General features: G+C 35.3%; 1 protein-coding gene across 1 annotated transcript in view; it reads right to left on the reverse strand.

Moving 5' to 3' along the window:
- The window catches only part of LOC113925572 (transmembrane protease serine 11F), a 101,275-nt gene extending 93,692 nt beyond the window's left edge, over nucleotides 1–7,583 (reverse strand). The window contains exon 1 of the mRNA XM_027600108.2: nucleotides 7,498–7,583. Within this exon, the coding sequence (XP_027455909.1) occupies nucleotides 7,498–7,583 (86 nt within the window). The remainder of the gene's footprint in view (nucleotides 1–7,497) is intronic.
- Between the last annotated feature and the right edge of the window lie 10,989 nt (nucleotides 7,584–18,572).

Genomic DNA, 18,572 nt, shown 5'->3' on the forward strand with positions numbered 1-18,572 from the left:
ATGAAAATAGCATCTGTCTTTCAGAATAGTTGTACATAGAAAATGAAAAAAATGAATGTAGTTGGCTTGGAACAGCATCTAACAAGAGTAATTACTCAGTAAACATTACATTATTCTCATCATCAATAATTTAGTAATAGTGGTATATTGTTCTAGAACTCTTAGCTTCTCCACTGGTAGACTTCTCCAACACTTATAATCTATGGTATGGTTTTGTGTTTTTGCTATTATATATTCTAGTTTTGTCACTTCAATTTTATTTAAAATCCAAAAGACCAAAAAGTGGATCTTTTCCTTCTGAGATATTTTCTGGTGTCTGGTATAGACCTATAGTAGGTGGCCAATTAACAGTCACTGGCTGATTTATCTTATTCCATTCCAAAATACAATTAGTATTTATTTTTTACATAACTTCTGGAAATTGGAAATGTGAACCTTTTCTCTCTCTTTAATTTTGGAAGTAAAAAAAACTTCTTTGCATAAAAATTGCACTGTTAACTTTTCAGAACTCTTTATGAACTCTGTCTTTCTTGTCTGCTAAGCAAAAGGAATCTTCTAATAAATTATACTTAAGAGAAAATTAGGATAGCCATTTCCTCTAAACATTTTCTTCCTTTATTGGTGTCTGATTTAGGTATTGCAGTGGCTTATAGCTTATTCATAAGTGGCTTATAATCTTCATTGATAATTTGATAAAAGAGAGTGACTCTGGTATGTAATAACTAGAATTTCCATTGCTGCTCTGAAGCAGTGGCACCCCATGTCTGAAGTCAGGGATTATAGAAGCAGACTATTCTGCATGCAGGAAATATGAGGGTACTGTGTCTGTAAAGAATTTAAAAACAAAAGGAAACTGATTAAAGTTGGTGTGGTCTAAGCTGATATGTACATTTGTGTACAGGTTTGAGTGTGGATATATGTTTTCATTTCTCTGGTAAATAGTTAAGAATGGAATGGTTGATTTGTATTGTAAGTGTATATGTAATTATAAGAAACTATGAAATCATTTCTCAAATTGGTTGTACAATTTTACATTCCCACCAGCAATTTATGGGCATTCCATTGTTCCCAAATGTCCACCAACAGATGAATAGATAATTGCTGTATATCAGGTAACAGACTGCCATTAGCAACAAGGAGGGAACTACTGATACCCTCAACATCATGGAGATAATCTCAGAAGCACTATAGTGAGTGAAAAAAGTCAGACACAAAAAGTACTTACTGCGTGATTCCATTTATATGAAACAGTAGGAAAGGCAAATCTAATTGATAGTGATACATCAGTGGGCCTATGTGGCACGGAGCTGAACACGTAAGGATTAACTGGGAAGGGCTGATGGAGATAATCCATATGTTGATTGTGGTAGTGTGACATGAGTATATAACTTTGTGAACACTCATTGAATTTTATGTAAATTATATTTTGATGAACTAGATCTTTAAAATTGTTTACATGGTTTAGGGCATGAACTCCAATTTTGTGTAAGTCAGTGTACTTAAAAGAAATGCATAAAGAATGGTCTTCATTTGAAAAAAAAAAAGTTGGTGTGGTCATTATTGTCACCATGCACCAGCAATTCTAAGCAACAACATTGATAAAATATTCCTCCCTGGTGGGGGTGGACTAGTCCTACTAATTCTCCACCCCCACCCTACCTCCTGTATCATGCTCTAAACTTATCCTTGTGGGCATCAGATTTTTCCTGGTCAATATTGAGAGTTCTGGCACATCTTAGTGCAGCTTTTTTTCTCCCAAATTTTTATTATGTTCTACAGTAAAAATATATTTTATATCACAGCATCATACACATATAGATACATATATATGTTTCACAAAACAGTCTTTTCTAGTAATAGGTAATGGCACTGATTTTGAAAAATATCACTCTAATTTGATCCTTAGCCATCCAAACTAAAACTACCAAGACTGTTCTAGAATGAATTAAGTAGTCCCTCTGGGGTCCCATGAACTATTGGAAATAAACTAGATTTCTGATATTGAGAGGTGAAAATAGAAATGAAAGGGCTGATTTACTTTCTCTGGACTCTTTAGTAGAAGGCACAGACAACAGAGAAAATAGTACATCAAAGCCAATATCCAGGCTGAGGTGTGGGTATCACCCAAAGACCCCCCACCTTTGCTCTTTGGAATTTCCATTTCCATTTCCAAGGCTGGCCCTAACCTGAGTACCGTCTTTCAATTTCTTCTCCAAACCTACTCCCTGTCTGAAAATATACTATTATTCTCACTAAATTATGGCCAATTTCTAGTTCCATTCCAAATTCATATAACACTGAAGTTCATTAATCTCCATCCCTTTTTATACCATGGGCCTTGTTTCATTCATCTCTAGTGAGTGTACTAATTCCTTAGGTATTTCTATCACTATCTATGCATAATTCAAATACTTCTCACCGGAGGAGTTATTTTATGCCCATAATTCATGAATGAAACCAGTCATGATGCAATGTTGGCTGCCCAGGATTTCCTCATGAAAGCTATAGTTAGATGCCTAATTAACAGCAAGATGAGAAGTTTATACTTAATGATACATCTCAAACATTACAAATTATTCTCTCTTATATACTCTTTGGTTTATGATAGAGACCAATTGTAAGCAGAGATTTAATCATTGTTATATAACTTCCAAAAATGGATTATACACAGCTAAAACTTTATGAAATATATTTAGGTAAAGATTTTAAAAGGGATTATTTATTCTGAGTTCCATATAAATAACCATTCAGTTATTTTATACCAAGCGAGAAAGTGACCTTAAATTTGTTACAGTAGGGATTGTAGGGATTGATTATAGATTAATATGCATACTTTTTTCTAGCTAGTTTTAATATAGGTTATCATTTCTTCTGAGCCATGGTTTTTTCCATTGCTAAAATGAGGGATTTCAGTATTATTTAACAGTTTTCTATATGCTCATGATAACATGATATGTCAGGATTTGTAAAAGGACATTCAACTATTGAAAGGCTGGTAGGTAAATTACTCTTTGCAGACAATGTGATTTTCTAGATAGAAAATCTAATTGAATTTAAATTAAAAAAAAAGGAAAATCCAAGTTAGTTAATGATTAACTAGCTAAACTAATAAAAGAATTCAAAGTGACTTGATTCAAAAAGTAAATATAGCAAACAATAACTTTCAGTGTTGACCAGTTGTAAATAATAAAATCTATTCACAAAAGCAAAAGTGGTACAATATAACTAGTAATAGCCTTAAGAAATGTGCAATAACCACAAAGCTATACACATTTTATTTTATTTTTTTAAAGATTTTATTTATTTATTTGACAGAGAGAGACACAGCGAGAGAGGGAACACAAGCAGGGGGAGTGGGAAAGGGAGAAGCAGGCTTCCCATGGAGCCGGGAGCCAGATGCAGGGCTCGATCCTGGGGTCCTGGGATCATGACCTGAGCTGAAGTCAGACGCTTAATGAATGAGCCACCCAGGCGCCCCAAGCTATACACATTTTAAAGAGAAGAAAAAATACTACAAAGATATGCAGAAAAATATTACAAAAGGCTAAATGGATGATTTTTATATGTGAAAACTGGTAACACACCAATTACTGAGTAAATGGAATATTTTTTAAAACATGAAAATTCATATTAGACTTGCAGATGGGGAAGAGGAGGAGTAGAGAAGAGAAAGCAGAAAATGGGCATAAAGCCATAAAAAACTAAAGAGAAATGAGAGAAGAAACAGAAAATTCTGAAGATTTTAATGTTTAAATGTTCCTCTAGGCATAAACCTCAGAATGTTCTCAGATTGTGGCTCTTCACATGCTTTTTATCTATAATCTCTCAGAGGCTTCAATTTAGTAATTTTACTCAAATAATCACAGTAAAAAATGCATGGTTTTTACAAAGCAGCTATAGCAGCAACTAGGACCGTACTGCCCAGAAAATTAGGCTAAAGTTCCAAATTTGATTTTCAGCATTGAATCTTTCCATGTCTAATTTAATAGCTCAAAACATTAACTTAATAAAATTGAGCACTCAGTGGACTGAAGGAGTCGGTGAAAATTTCAAAGATCACCAGCTTATGGAATTATGGTAACACTGTAAGTCAATATTTTGTACTCAGGATCAAAGATTTTGATCTGATCTACATATCAGAAAGTAGAAAATAAATAGCAGTATACTGAAAAGAATATCTGACTAGGAAAACAGATTCCAGTTCCAGATTTAGTCACATACTGACCTTGTATGTTATCTACCCTTCTCTGGACCTCTATTTTTGTTTCTGCCAAAAGAAATTTTGGACTACCTCATCCCATGTCTTTTTCTATTCTAATATAATTATACTTCCATGATTTTAATCCCATGACCTATGACAAACTTAAGACCATTTGTGGTAGGGTCAAACAAAGTTCTGATCATCAAAAATATATCTTGTTCAAGATCCTCAGTGTGATTGTGGAAATGATTATATTAAGTGCTGGGGGCTAGGAGATAAGCATTAATTAAATAAATAAACAAAATATATCATCCAGAGCACTAGAATTATACATTTTAAAGCTTCTGATCTGCACAGTTATTAGATGCATAATCACTATGTTAAATATTCATGGACTAAGTCACTGAATGAAAAAAGAACAGATAGCATTTTTTGTGGGCTTATGTATTTTTAGAAATCTAGCTTTGAGGCTAATGAATTAGCACCCTATCATTACATAAGTCTGTTAAGCTTGACTTCTCCCTTGCAAAGAACTAAATCAGTGGTCCTCAGACATTTTGGTCTCAGGACCACCCCATAACCTGAAAAATTACTGAAGACCTTAAACAGCTGTGGTTTATGTGTATTATCTATCAATAATTTCTATATTAGAAATTAAAACTAAGAAATTTAAAATATTTACTTAAAAATAAGCCATTTAAAAATACCATTTTTATTTTTAAAAACTATATTTTCAAAAAAACCATGAATCTTGTTTTATGTCTATTTGCTCTTGAACTCACTGTATTGCCATGTGTTGTTTTGATTGAAGTATTTTCGGAAAATTCTGTCTCACACAGAGATGTAATTGGAAAGAAAGAGCATTTTGATAGGCTTTCAAATAATTATGGATATTCTTTGATTTTACCCCAAACATGAAAGAGGTGAGTTGTTGCCATGTAGAATCTGAGACCATATCAATTAAATTTTTGTACTTTGTTATGTTAAAATCCATCAGTCTTTGTCACACTTGATGGGATTTTTAAATGTGTATGATTTTGTAATATCATGCATTGGGTTTTTATAAAGTACTGATTCACTTAATTCACATAATCATCCATATCTCCTGTTAACACATTTTATTATATAATATCAAGAAACCCATATTTCTTAATATCAACACCAACCTCATTACAAAAAGGAAGTATATTGGAAAGATGTAAAATTTACAGGGGATTATGCAAGTTTTTAAAACTACTAATTTTCACTTGTGAGTTTAAATTTTATCACAAACAACAAATTATTGTTTTCTTTGAAGTGACAAACTTACTTTATTAATTTTTTATAAGCTACCTGCCAAAAAAACTAAATCTAAATAACCATAGTTTTTCTATCAGTTCCTCTTTAAAGTAAAAATGGTGCTATATGTTAAATAGTAGCTTTTTCAGCTTTTTTCCAATATCTAAGAACTTTCCTCAAGACCATTGCACTTCAGTATGCAGCAGAAGCGTTTATGCATGGTTTTCATTTTGTCATCAGGCGTATTAATAAAGTTCTGTACACAATGTTCAAGCTTTAATAAAATTAATACATTTTACTGCTTCATCAATAACATTCTTAAGTGAAACTAGAATTCTTTTTTTCTGGAATGAGAGCAAAAAATGTAATGGCAGTGGGGTGCTGTTTGGTGTCACTATGTTGATTCACGCTAAGATGCAGCAGTTTTAATCATCATTGCTTTTGCTTCAATCAGTACAAATGTCAACACAGCAAAACCACTAATGATAGTTTAATATTGATGTCAACAGCCCATGAGAGTCTTAGGGATTTCCCAGGAGTCTTTAGCACACACTGAACTAAAGTTTTCAAACAAATAAATGCCATTATAAACCTAAACCTCCCAAGACATTTTTTAAGTAGACTGTAAGTACATTTTTATGCAATAAATTGAAACGCCTAATCATTCAAGGTTCAAGTAGAGAGAATAAAACTTGAACAAGACAGATTTAAAATGTAAGCATAAGAAGTAAATTTTTAAAAATCATGTCATAGTAAACTATAATAGGGCATAAGGAGGACAGCAAATGGATTTTAAAATATGTGTTTAATCCTTTTAACCATTACAACCATACCTTGTGGTTTATAGTCTTGAAGTGGTTCCGTCATTAGACAGTTTCTACTTCTTTGGCTGGCAGCCGTTGGAAATGGTCCTAGAATGCAACTCTGGAATCTTTTCTCTGACATCCAAAATATATGAAAGATAGTGCACAGTTAACCTCCTTCTCCCAGAACTTAACCCTTTAAATCTGAGTCAGACAAGGGGCCCAGTTTCAAAAGGGTTCTTTCCAATTTGAAATTAGTCACATGCCATCTTTTTTAGCCAATCATAGGGCCATGTTAAAAACAACAGCTGGTCAATTGAGACATCATTCTAACACACCTATAATCACCCCTATCATTATCACTGACTCTCTACCAGAGAGTTCTGAGGACAGCACATAATCCTATCAAATCTTACAGCTCCCAACATGTAGAAAGAAAAAATTATGCTCACTTTATACAAGGGTTACCCACTTTGATCCAAGCCTCACAGTAAATCAGAAGTTAAAATTTTTTGATGAAAGAATTTGGATATGGGATCTTTGTTTCAAGAAATACCTTTTTTTTTCTTATTCAGATTCCTTTATGCAGCTGAAGGAAATGAATAGGAAATAACCTTTACAATCATCATTTTTAGAGTGTTCTTTGCCAGTATATAAAATGGTTTGTGACTATTAAATATCTGCCAGTGAAACATTACAGCATGGAACTAATATTTATTCAACTCCTACTTCTGTAAGGCATGCTTTTAGGCACTAAAGATTTGAAGGGTTTGGCAGACATTATTACATAAATTAAATTATTCACAGTACTTTTAGTGTTTGATTAAAACATCTAATTCAAAAGGTTGTTGAGAAGATACCTAAGAAAAAAATCTGTAGCTACTTCTTGGCTTTAAATTATTCCTAATTAACAAAGGAAATATGTTCAAACTACTACACACTATGCTCTTAATGTACCTGTGGCAGTAGTAGATTGTATCTAATACTTGAAACATGAATCAACTAGAAGTTACATGACTCCTCAGCAACTGCTAATTACAGGACAATGACTGAGAAACTACTTGCTAAATCCTCTACTCTTCCCAAGCAGTCAATCTTTCAAGTTCTCAGGGCTCAGCTTTCAGATATCTTCTCTGTCACATTTGCCCTCTGACTTTCATGGACTTCCTTTATTTCAAATAATACGCTCGATATGTTCATGATTCCCAAACTCACATTTCCAATCCTGATCCCTTCTCTGAACTCCACACTGGCATATCTAAATCTCTGCTCAACATACTCACTCGCATTTCACCAGACATCTTATATTTAACATGTCCCAACCTTAACAATTAGTTCCCTAACCTTCCTGACTGCTTCTTCCCACTCAGTCTCAATCTCAGTAAATTGCACCATTCCTCACCCAGTTGATCATGACAAAAACCTTGAAGCCCTCCTAGACTCCTCTCCACAGCCAATCCATTAGAAAATCCTAGTCTTTATCTTCAAAATTCAGATCTGATCACTTGTCACCATCTTCACCCTAATCAATAACCTGATCTGAAATGCTGCATTACCTCCTAAGCATCACTGCTTCCATGATTGGCCCCATTCAGTCTATCCTGTATACAATAATTAGAGTGACCTCATTGAAATACTAGTCAGATTATGTTGCTGCCTCACATAAACCCCTCAAATGCCATTTCAGCACAGTTAGAATAACATTCAGTTTTATCTTAGCATACAAAACCATATTTTAATCGTGCCCTGCTACTTCTCTGTTTTTTCCAACCTCATTTTCACTCTGTTCCAGCCGTGTTGTCCTCAGCCTTTATAGTTTCTATACTCTCCCCTTTGAAATTTTTCCTGGAGATATTTACAAGTCGTTCTCCTTCATTTCTTCCATATCTCCACTCAGATGTCATCTCATCAAAGGCGCTTTTCTGACCATGTTCTCTAAAATAGTGGCTCTATCACTCTCTATCCTCAACCTCTGATTACTTGTTTTTCTTAGCATTTATAGCTTGTTATCTCTGTCTACATATATGTATGTATATGCATATATAATAATTTACCAATGTATTAGTAGAGTGAAAACATGGATCCTGGCCTCTTTTTAATGCTTACAACAGTGCTTGGCACATAGTTGTAAATATTGTTGAAGTAACAAATTAATCAAGTACTCATTCATAAGGACTTTGTACATAACCAGTATATATAATATCTAATTTTTGAGATAGCTTCACTAGCTGTACCTAATGGCCAGTTCTTTAATAATAAAGTGCTAGAAATTAATGCTGTAACCACCCTACATAATACTTATAAATTATATATATATATGCATACATACATGCATTATTCCTAGTTATATGTGTATATATTATTTCTAGAAATACACACACACATACACGCACACACACACATACACACACAAAGACCAATGAAATGAGAACAAGTAAAGCCTATTTATTCAGAGTTTCTATAGGAAGAGAGTCAGCCATTATCACTTACTTGTGTTTGGTAGACTCAAAGACAGGCAGAGCAGGGGGAAACAGTAGAAGGGTTAAATAAAAATAAGGCATCCTATTTGATTGGATAAAGGTGCATATTTAGCTTTCTGTGATTGGTCCTATGTTCTCAGCTATTAATCATATTATTAATCAAGTTGTAGTCATCTGGGGCCAATTGTGTATTTGGCCTCTTGGACTGGTCAATTGCAGATAGTGAGTTGGCTTTCTGGGCTGGTTGCTGTAGGTAATGGGTCAGAGTTGTATATAATCTGCCCATTGCTTATTTGTATATTCAGCCTATAAACAGGTAACTTTTAATAAAATACATAGAATTCATTATATATTTTTAAAATATTTTATAATATTTTTAAATAGACTCCTTTAATATTTTGTCATCTTTTAAATGTCTGTAGTTAAAGAACATCTCTAGGTATTGCTACTGATAAACATCTAGAACAAAGGCTCATTTAGCAATGGTAGTTAAAATTCTGGGTCCAGGAATTTCTTATTTAAAAATGGCAAAGAGTATTACCTAAAATATCTATAATGATAAAAATAAGATGAAAAACATATTCCATAGGATCATATAAGGATATAATAGAGTGAGACAACATTAGAAGAAATAGTAACCAAGAATTTCTAAGAACCGAAGACATAAATATTCATATTAGAGAACCTAAAATATTGAAAGTAGGATAAAGTGCTCTTAAAAGTTCCCATCTATAGAATATTTCAGTAAAACTTAAGAATTCCAAAATATTAAATAACTTATAAAACTCAACACCCCAAAAATGAATAATCTAACTTAAAAATGGGCAGAAGACACAAATAGACATTTTTCCAAAGAAGACATACAGATGGCCGACAGACACATGAAAAGATGCTCAACATCACTGATCATCAGGGAAATACAAATCAAAATTACAATGGGATATCCTGTCAGAATCGCTAAAACTAACAGTATAAGAAAAAACAGGTATTGGCAAGGATGTAGAGAAACATCTCTCATGTTTTTTATTCTCCTAATTCAGGTGAATGTTCTTGCACTGTTGGTGGGAATGCAAACTGGTGCAGCCAGTCCAGAAAACAGTATGGAGTTTCCTCAAAAAGTTAAAAATAGTAATACTCTATCATCCAGCAATTACACCACTAGGTATTTACCCAAATAATTCAAAAATACTGATTCAAAGGGGTATTTGCACCCTATACTTATGGCAGCATTATCTACAATAGCCAAATTATGGAGAGAGCCCAAATGTCCACTGACTGATGAATGGATAATGAAGAGACAGTATATGTATGCAATGGAATATTACTCAGCCATAAAAGGGATAAAATCTTGCCATTTGCAATGACATGGATGGAGACAGAGAGTATGCTAAGCGAAATAAGTCCGTCAGAGAAAGACAAATACCATATGATTTCACTCAGATATGGAATTTAAGAAACAAAACAGAGGAGCAAAGGGAATAAAAGAGAGGCAGGTAAACCAGGAAACAGACTCTTAACTGTAGAGAACAAACGGATGGTCACCAGAGGGAAGGTGGGTAGGGGGATGGGTGAAATAGGTGATGGGGATTAAGGAGCATACTTGCTAAGATAAGCACTGGGTGAAGTATGGAATTGTTGAATCATTCTATCATATACCTGAAACTAATACTACACTGTACATTAATTAATTGGAATTTAAATAAAAATTTAAAAAAATAAAAATGAGAATTAAAAAAGAGTAAAAAATAGAACTATGCTAGGATCCAGTAATCACATTTACCCAAGAATACAAAAACACTAATTCAAAGGGATACACACACCCCTATGTTTATAGCGGCATTATTTACAATAGCCAAAATATGGAAGCAGGCCATGTGTCTATCGATTGAGGAACAGATAAAGATGTGATACATATACAGTGGAATATTATTCTGCCGTAGAAAAGAATGAAATCTTGCCATTTGCAATGACATGGCTAGAGCTCAAGAGTATAATGCTAAGGGAAATAAGTCAATCAGAGAAAGACAAATACCATATGATTTCACTCATATGTGGAATGTAAGAAACAAAAAGAGGAGAAAGAGGGAAAAAGAGACAAGTCAAGAAACAGACTCTTCATTATAGAGAACAAACTGATGATTACCAGAGGAGAGGGGCGGGGTGGGATAGGTTAATTAGATGATAGGGATTAAGGAGGGCACTTGTTGTGATAAGGACCAGGTGATGTATGGAATTACTGAATTACTATATCGTACATCTAAAACTAATATAACACTATCGGCTAACTAACTGAAATTAAAATAAAAACTTAAAAAAAAGATCTAATCACTGGTGTTATGTAACTGGTAGAAAATACTGGCATACATATTTGCATGTGAAATAAATATTTGAGGAAAAAAGGATGTGACAAAATATAGCTCCAGAGCAGTTCCTAACTTAACCAAGATTTGTTGATCTCCTGTTGCTGTACTGAGCATTTTCAGTACTTTGTTTCCTTAATTCTAACAATGCTGTGAAGTGTACACTATTCGTCCCATTAATCTGGAAAGGAAACTAAGATCAGGGAGATTGAGTAAATTTCTCAAGCCACAATATAACTAACAGAATCGGAATTGAAATACAGTTTTTCTCATTGGATAGTTGCTGATCCTAAGATCCTCTACCATTAGCCTTTCTTTCTGAAGTCAAATCTTACTCACCATATTAAAGATCATCAACAGTTTTAAACTGTAAAAACAGAATCTTTGTGGACTTCGTTATAGTTATATTTGATTGAGAGGCTGAAGAGGAACAGAAAAGAAAATCTTATTTGCTGGGCTCGAAGAAAGTAGAGGAAGTTGCTGCTAGGAGAACCATGACAAATTTCCTGATTCTGACTTCTGCATTTCATAGGCATGGTGGGTGGAAGGGAGTTATACACGCAACTATTCAAGTCATTAGCACTGAAAATATCTTATTTGATTTGCAGGAGGTAGAATTTAGGATTTTTTAAGGACAGACATATAAGAAATAATTCTGATATAGCAATAGGTGAGTATATGGATAAACAGGTTGTCCCATGTGTAATTGTTTGTTTGCTTACTATTGTGATTTATATTAATCATACTACTCATTCATGGTCAATATCCAGAGAAAATTTGCTAATATACAGTTTAAAGAATAACAGCCAGTCATGAGAGAAGAAAGGAGAACACCATGACCATCATTTCCGTTCCTGTTACAGGAAGAAAATGAGGTCGACCCTATCAAACTGTTGGGAGAAGGAAGTTCAGACACCCAAAATACTTTAGTGGAACTGTCAACTTTTGCCCTATGATTAGTGGTAATCTAACTGATATGTGTGTGCAAATGTCAGAATAAAGGTCAGGGAACCCAATAAACATGACAGGGCATCAAATAATGTAACACATTAAAAACTCAGATATCTCCTGGCATAATACTATATATTGAGTTCATTGGATCATACCAAATTTCTCATCAAATTGTCAGTATATCCCTTGATGACCTGCTTGCTTTATACATAAAATTAGATAGATCTTGTTTCTTGCTGTACTGAGCATTTAAGCAATCTTATGACAAGTGTTCATTGTCTTATGATGACTGAGGTCGCAGGAGTTCAAAATGTATTGTCACTCGGGTGACTCAGCATCAAAGTGACAATACACATTACCTAATTTTAAATAACATGTTAGAAGTTTAACCTGTCTTGGGTTGGAGGAGGCTCTGATTAATGTCTTTATCATTTGAGCACTGAAACAAATAGCTATGCTATGTACTTATATCTCAGAAGCAGTGTTCTTTCGCATGTTTAAGCTGCATCCTTCTAGAACAAAGACTTATTTCCCTCTTATGTGTTTCATAATTTGGGACAATTCTTCTGTGACACCTCTTACATTAATAAGAAATTCTCTTTTCCGGCAAAGAGACAAAGATAACTATAAAGAGGAAGTGAAGAGTCTCTGGTGCGATTTTAATTTGAATTATTCACTGAAAATGAATGCATATAACATAATCAATTAATATGCCTTGTGGTATGTGCTTGAAACTAGTACTTTGTAAATGTGTTTATTTATTCATCAAATATTTACCTAAGGCCCACCATGTAGAGATACTGTTCTAGATGCTGGAGTGATAGTAGTGAATACAACAGAGTTCTTGCCTTTATGGGAGCTTATAGTCAAAAAGAGAAGACAGAGTAAACAAATTATGTATTTACACAATATAATTACAGGTGTTATGAAGCAAGTTAAAGCAGACTAAGGACTATAAGAAGGCATGGGCACTACTTTAAGTAGCAGAACAAGGAAAAGTCTGTCTGAGGACGTAAGATTTAAGTTGAGACCTGAATAATGGTATTCTTGGATAAACTTTTAAGTACTTATTAATTTAATGACTACTTTCAATGAATTTGTATTTTATAAATTTCAACAGCATCCATACATATTTGAAAGTGGTATGTAATATATAGAGTTAGTTTAAGAGCACTGTTTGGAGCACTAACGGATTTGAGGACTCCATATGATAACTGCACATCTTACTCCCTCACTTAGGGCTCCAAAGATGGGTGCCACTCCTCTAGATCAATCCCATATGCCCAAACTTATTCCTCTGCTTCTGAATATGCATTCCTTTTTTGGTGCATTCAAAGGTGTCATGTTCATTGCTTTGTTCAAGTTCAATGTTCCCCTTACCTGAAAGCCAGCCCTTTCCCACACTCTGTGACTATCCAAATTCTCCCCTCCCACCAAGCCCTAGCTTCTGTAACAATAAATCACCACTCTTTGGGGTGGGGGGCGGTGTAGATTACTACATGCTGGATGCTGTGTTAAATGCCTTATATTCATTACATTATGTACAAGCCTTGATAGTAACTATTATCATTTCTGCTCTGTAGACAAAGACATGAGGGCCTGGGGAATTTAAGAAATTTGGCAAAGTTCATACAGCTGGGCAGCGGCAGGGACAGAATTCCAACACAGGTCTAATGATTCCAGTGTAGGTGCTTTAAACCACTACTCCAGTGTGCCTCTGCTGTGCTCAGTGTGCTGTTTGGCTTTAAACTTGGTGAATTTGGCATAATATATGAGAACAGTAATGCCATTAAATAATGGAAGGGGGACACATATGTGAGTCACATGAAGTGTACTGATGTTAAGTTTATTTTGAATTGTTTGGAGTGGTCAAAGAGGCAACTGGAGATCTGAAACCGTTTCCAGGTCTAAACCTAGCAATTATTACTGCCGTCATGTATTTGAATTTGCTGTGTATTTACACTTTCCCTCCACTAGATCATGTGGTTTTTAGAACAGAATCCATTAGTCAGTATGTATATCTTTATTTATCATGAAACTTGATATTGTCATTTGCAAGAATGTTCTTGACACCTTCCTTTAAAATGGAACTTAATCTATGCTCTTCCCCAAACCATATTTAACCCCTCCTAGATGAGATGGCACGCTTATGAAAACTGTGCTCTCTGGGCTGTTAGCTGTCTCCATTTATTTGAAACTTGGTACAGATTGATAAGAACATGCACAAATCATCTCAATTTATATTTTTTGTTTACCAGAAAAAAAAGGACTGGAAGGGAAGTTTTTACTTTGTCTTCCCCTGCCTCCTCATGGGACTATTCTTTGCCCATTTATGAAAGTTGTTAAGTAACTATGAAAGTTTGACATTTATGGAAACTATGTGAAACTTGATACTTGGGTTATAGTGCCCCCTGCTGGGAGAAGTGATAGAACGTAGGTGTTCTTTTCTAATAAACCCAGATTTCAAAGGTAAAAATTGGAAGCTCATTATTACTTAAGCAAATATACATATATATATATCCTATATGGAAAAATAATTCAAAATAATATATTTATTTAAATACCAGGCTATTTTAGAGAATTTAAAGTGTAATTCAGCTTATAAAAATTGCATTAAAACAAATTTTATTAACACATTTGTGGAAAGCAAATGCATATACCTGTTTTTTTTTTCCCCTCTTCTACCCTCTTAAGGAAAAAATTTAGCTCTCCAATATCAGACTGAACTTTTGATCACTATACTGTAAAGAATCTCTTGCTTACTATCTAAGCCCTTCAGCTCTATTTCTACTCCTTTTTGACCTGAAAATTTCTGTGTGAATCTGCCTACTAGTTATCATTTGGGTTGATTAACAGAGCACTTTACTGTTTATCTATAGAAACTATCTATTCTTTGTACTAGTAAGGGGTCTGTTTTATGGGGAGCTAGGTGAGGCCAATTTAATTTATGCCTCTCCAAATATCCAAGTGCTCTCTCCCATTTCTCAGCCCCCTTAAAGTTTAAGGGGTCATTAGAGAAGTTCTGTCTAATGGTCTAAGACCATCCGTGGATATATGTTCACCTCTGTTAGTAGATCTATTGGCAGCTTTCTCTTTCTCTGCCATGGAGATTGTGGAGGCTACATGTTCACATGGCATAGCCACAGACAAAAGCAGCCTTGAATTGCTGGTCCAGCTGCCTTGATGAGTCATCCTACTGGCAATAGTCTATGAGTGAGAAACAAACTGTGACACATTAAGCTACGGAGATTTAGGTGTATGTTACAACAATATAATCTAGCCTATCCTAATAAATGATGCTGTGTTCAGTCATGGTATTTGACAGTGTGTTTCCTCTGCTTTGGACGCCCTACCCAAGTACCTCACCTCTTCACCAAGAAGTCTTTTTTTGGTTTCTTCTTGTTCATCTTATAGGGCTTATCTCAGCTTTGACTGCCCCCATCCCTCTTCCTGGGTTCGTTGCCCCTTCAACATGCTTCTTTTGTGCATATGTATGGATGAATGACTCCTGGTTATTTATGGATGGACAAAATTATTTTGGGGTTGTTATAGATACTTCTTTTTAGAAAAATTAGCATAGCTTAGTGGTTTCAAGTTTGGCCTGCATACCCCAGCAGGTCTCTGAAACTCTTTCAAGAGGTCTGTGAAATCAAACCAGTGGTGCCAGAGCAATAATGGTTAAAACTTTTGGCATCTTAGTAAATCAAGGTTCTGGCATCAGACCTACCAGGAGTCATCCTATCATCATATTCTTCACTGCCACACATTCACGGGGGGAAAGAATCTAACTTCATTTAAGAATTCCCTGGATGCGGGTGCCTGGGTGGCTCAGTCTTTAAGCGTCTGCCTTCAGCTCAGGTCATGATCCCAGGGTCCTGGGATTGAGCCCTGCATCAGGCTCCCTGCTCGGCGGGAAACCTGCTTCTCCCTCTCCCACTCCCTCTGCTTGTGTTCCCTCTCTCTCTGTGTCTCTCTCTGTCAAATAAATAAATAAAATCTTAAAAAAAAAGAATTTCCTGGATGAAACATTAAAAATTATAAAATCTTGAGGTTGAGTATGTGTTTGTAATATTTGAATGACCAAATGCAGCACTTTTGCTGCATGTTGAATTAAAATGGCTGTCCTGAATAAAGGCCTTGAACAATTGTATGACTCACATGCTGAACTCACCACTTTGGTCATGGAACAGCATTTTATTTGAAAAGAATGACTGACAAAATTTGGTTATTGAGAATCAGTATTTGGCAAACATTATCTTGAAAATAAAGAAACTTGTCCTAAGGAAAACAACTGATAGTATTTGTTGCTAATGGTAAAATTTGCCATTTAGCATGAAAAGTAAAATTTGATGAATTTATATGTGCCCTTTGATACTTAATGACTTTATGATGGGATCAGTTCTGATATTAATGAATTATTACTAATTATTTTTATGTTAATTAATTATGTGTCAACATTTGGAACATCTGCATAACTGAAAATGTCCAATAAATACTGTTAAAAAATCATGCACGGATAAAAGATTCTTTGAAAATTCAAGACCTACTAATGGTTTTTAATACAACAAAGCATAAAAAGTTCATTGATCTTGATATGGTTTTGGAATTAGGTGATGTTTGGTGGGCTGGGGTCCGGAGCTGATGGCCAAAAAAGAATTTTTAAGGTGTCTTTGGTGCAAAAAGGTGGTTTTATTAAAGCACAGGGGCAGGACCTGTGGGCAGAAAGCTGCCGCATGGGTTTTGAGGTGTGGCTGATTATATACTATGGGGTTGGGGGAGGAAGGAAAAGCGGAGGTTTTCAAAAGAACTTTCATATGCTAAAGAGGACCTATAAGAGACCAGAGGCCTTGCCATTGTCAAATTAAGGTCGTTTTTCCCTCTAGCAAGGTATTAACCTTAAGATACTTGGGAACTTCCTGGAGGAACATTACACTCTGCCCACTTCAAGTATCTGTCAATGGGCTGAAGGTTGTAAGGACATTTAATTGTATCTGCATTTCCTTCTGGAAGCCAGGTTATTGATAGAAATGCTTTGTTCTTGTAGATTGCTAAGACATTTGTAAACTGGGGGAGACTCATGTCTTGCAGATTTGTGACCTCTATAAGTTAACTCTTCGTTATTCCTTTCCTTAGCTTTAGGGTGCTTGAGGAATGTCACATATATCCCATGGGGGGGCTGCTGTGGGTTGTCAGCTTCTGCCTTGTCCTCAGCTTGCCTTCTGTTCTCTCATCAATCTGACTAAAAGTCCACAAGGAAGAAACTACCACTTGTTGAGTTTGGGTGTATTTTCATAGGAAAATATCTACAAATATCTGAAAACACTATGAACATTCTCTTCCCTTTCTCAACTACATACCCGGGTAATGCTAGATTTTTTTCATATACTTCAACAAAAACAACAGATTGAATGAAGAAGCAGAGATGAGAAACCAGCCATCTTCTATTAAGCCAGATATTTAAAAATAATGCCATATTTCTCATTTTTTCCATTGGCAAATATCAATATTTTTTAATAAAAATTCTGTGATTTATGTTAACATGTGATGAGTTTAATACTGTTATTTTTAGAGGATTAAATATTTTAAACAGTTTTCAGTTTAGTTCTTAGTATGATAAATATGCATAGGTACAGGCTGAATATAAATAAAGACACTTGGAGGGTCTCAGTAATTTTGAAGAATGTTAAGGAATCCTAAGAGCTCAAAATTTGAGAACCACTGATGTAATCTGGGATCCAGGATATGGACTTGGCAAAGTTAGCATAGTAGACTAGCTACATTATTCTATCACTTAAAAAATCCACAATTTATCTGTTTTAAATAGTGTATGAGTGGACATAAAGCTAATTGGCAGTACTTGATTTTTTTAAATAGTCAATAAAATTTTATATAAAACAGCTGCCTTTGCATTGCTACTCCTCATTCAAAAGATGAGCAAATACCGGGGCAGAGCAAGATGGCGGAGGAGTAGGAGACCTGGATTTCGTGGTCTCAGGAATTCAGCTGGATAGGGATCAAACCATTCTGAACACCTACGAACTCAACAGGAGATCGAAGAAAAGAATAGCAACAACTCCTCTCCGAACAGAAAAGCGACCACTTTCTGGAAGGTAGGATGTGCAGAGAAGTGAATCTGAGGCGATATTCGGGAGGATAGACGGCGGGGGACGGGGCCTCCCTCTGATGCTTCTTGCAAGTGATAGAGCCGTGGAGCACAAAATTGGAACTTTTGGAAGTCAGCTCCGCTGAGGGACGTCACTCCAATGGCTAAGCGGGGGGTGGAACCCTTGCTGGGACAGTGTGGTCTCAGGACCTTCTGGGTCACAGAAAGACTGGGGGTGCCTGAGCGCGGCAGAGATCCTGGGTATCAGAACCGGGAAGGCGGCTGCAGAGACGGAGCCGAGGCATGGGCTCTCAGCTCAGGGTTGCCATAAACCATGATTCGCAGCACAGTCGGCCACTGCTTCTCCATCAAGGACCCAACAAGCGGCAGATCCGG

This window comes from Zalophus californianus, chromosome 2 (assembly GCF_009762305.2).
Source record: "Zalophus californianus isolate mZalCal1 chromosome 2, mZalCal1.pri.v2, whole genome shotgun sequence".
In the NCBI taxonomy this organism is placed as follows: Eukaryota; Metazoa; Chordata; class Mammalia; order Carnivora; family Otariidae; genus Zalophus; species Zalophus californianus.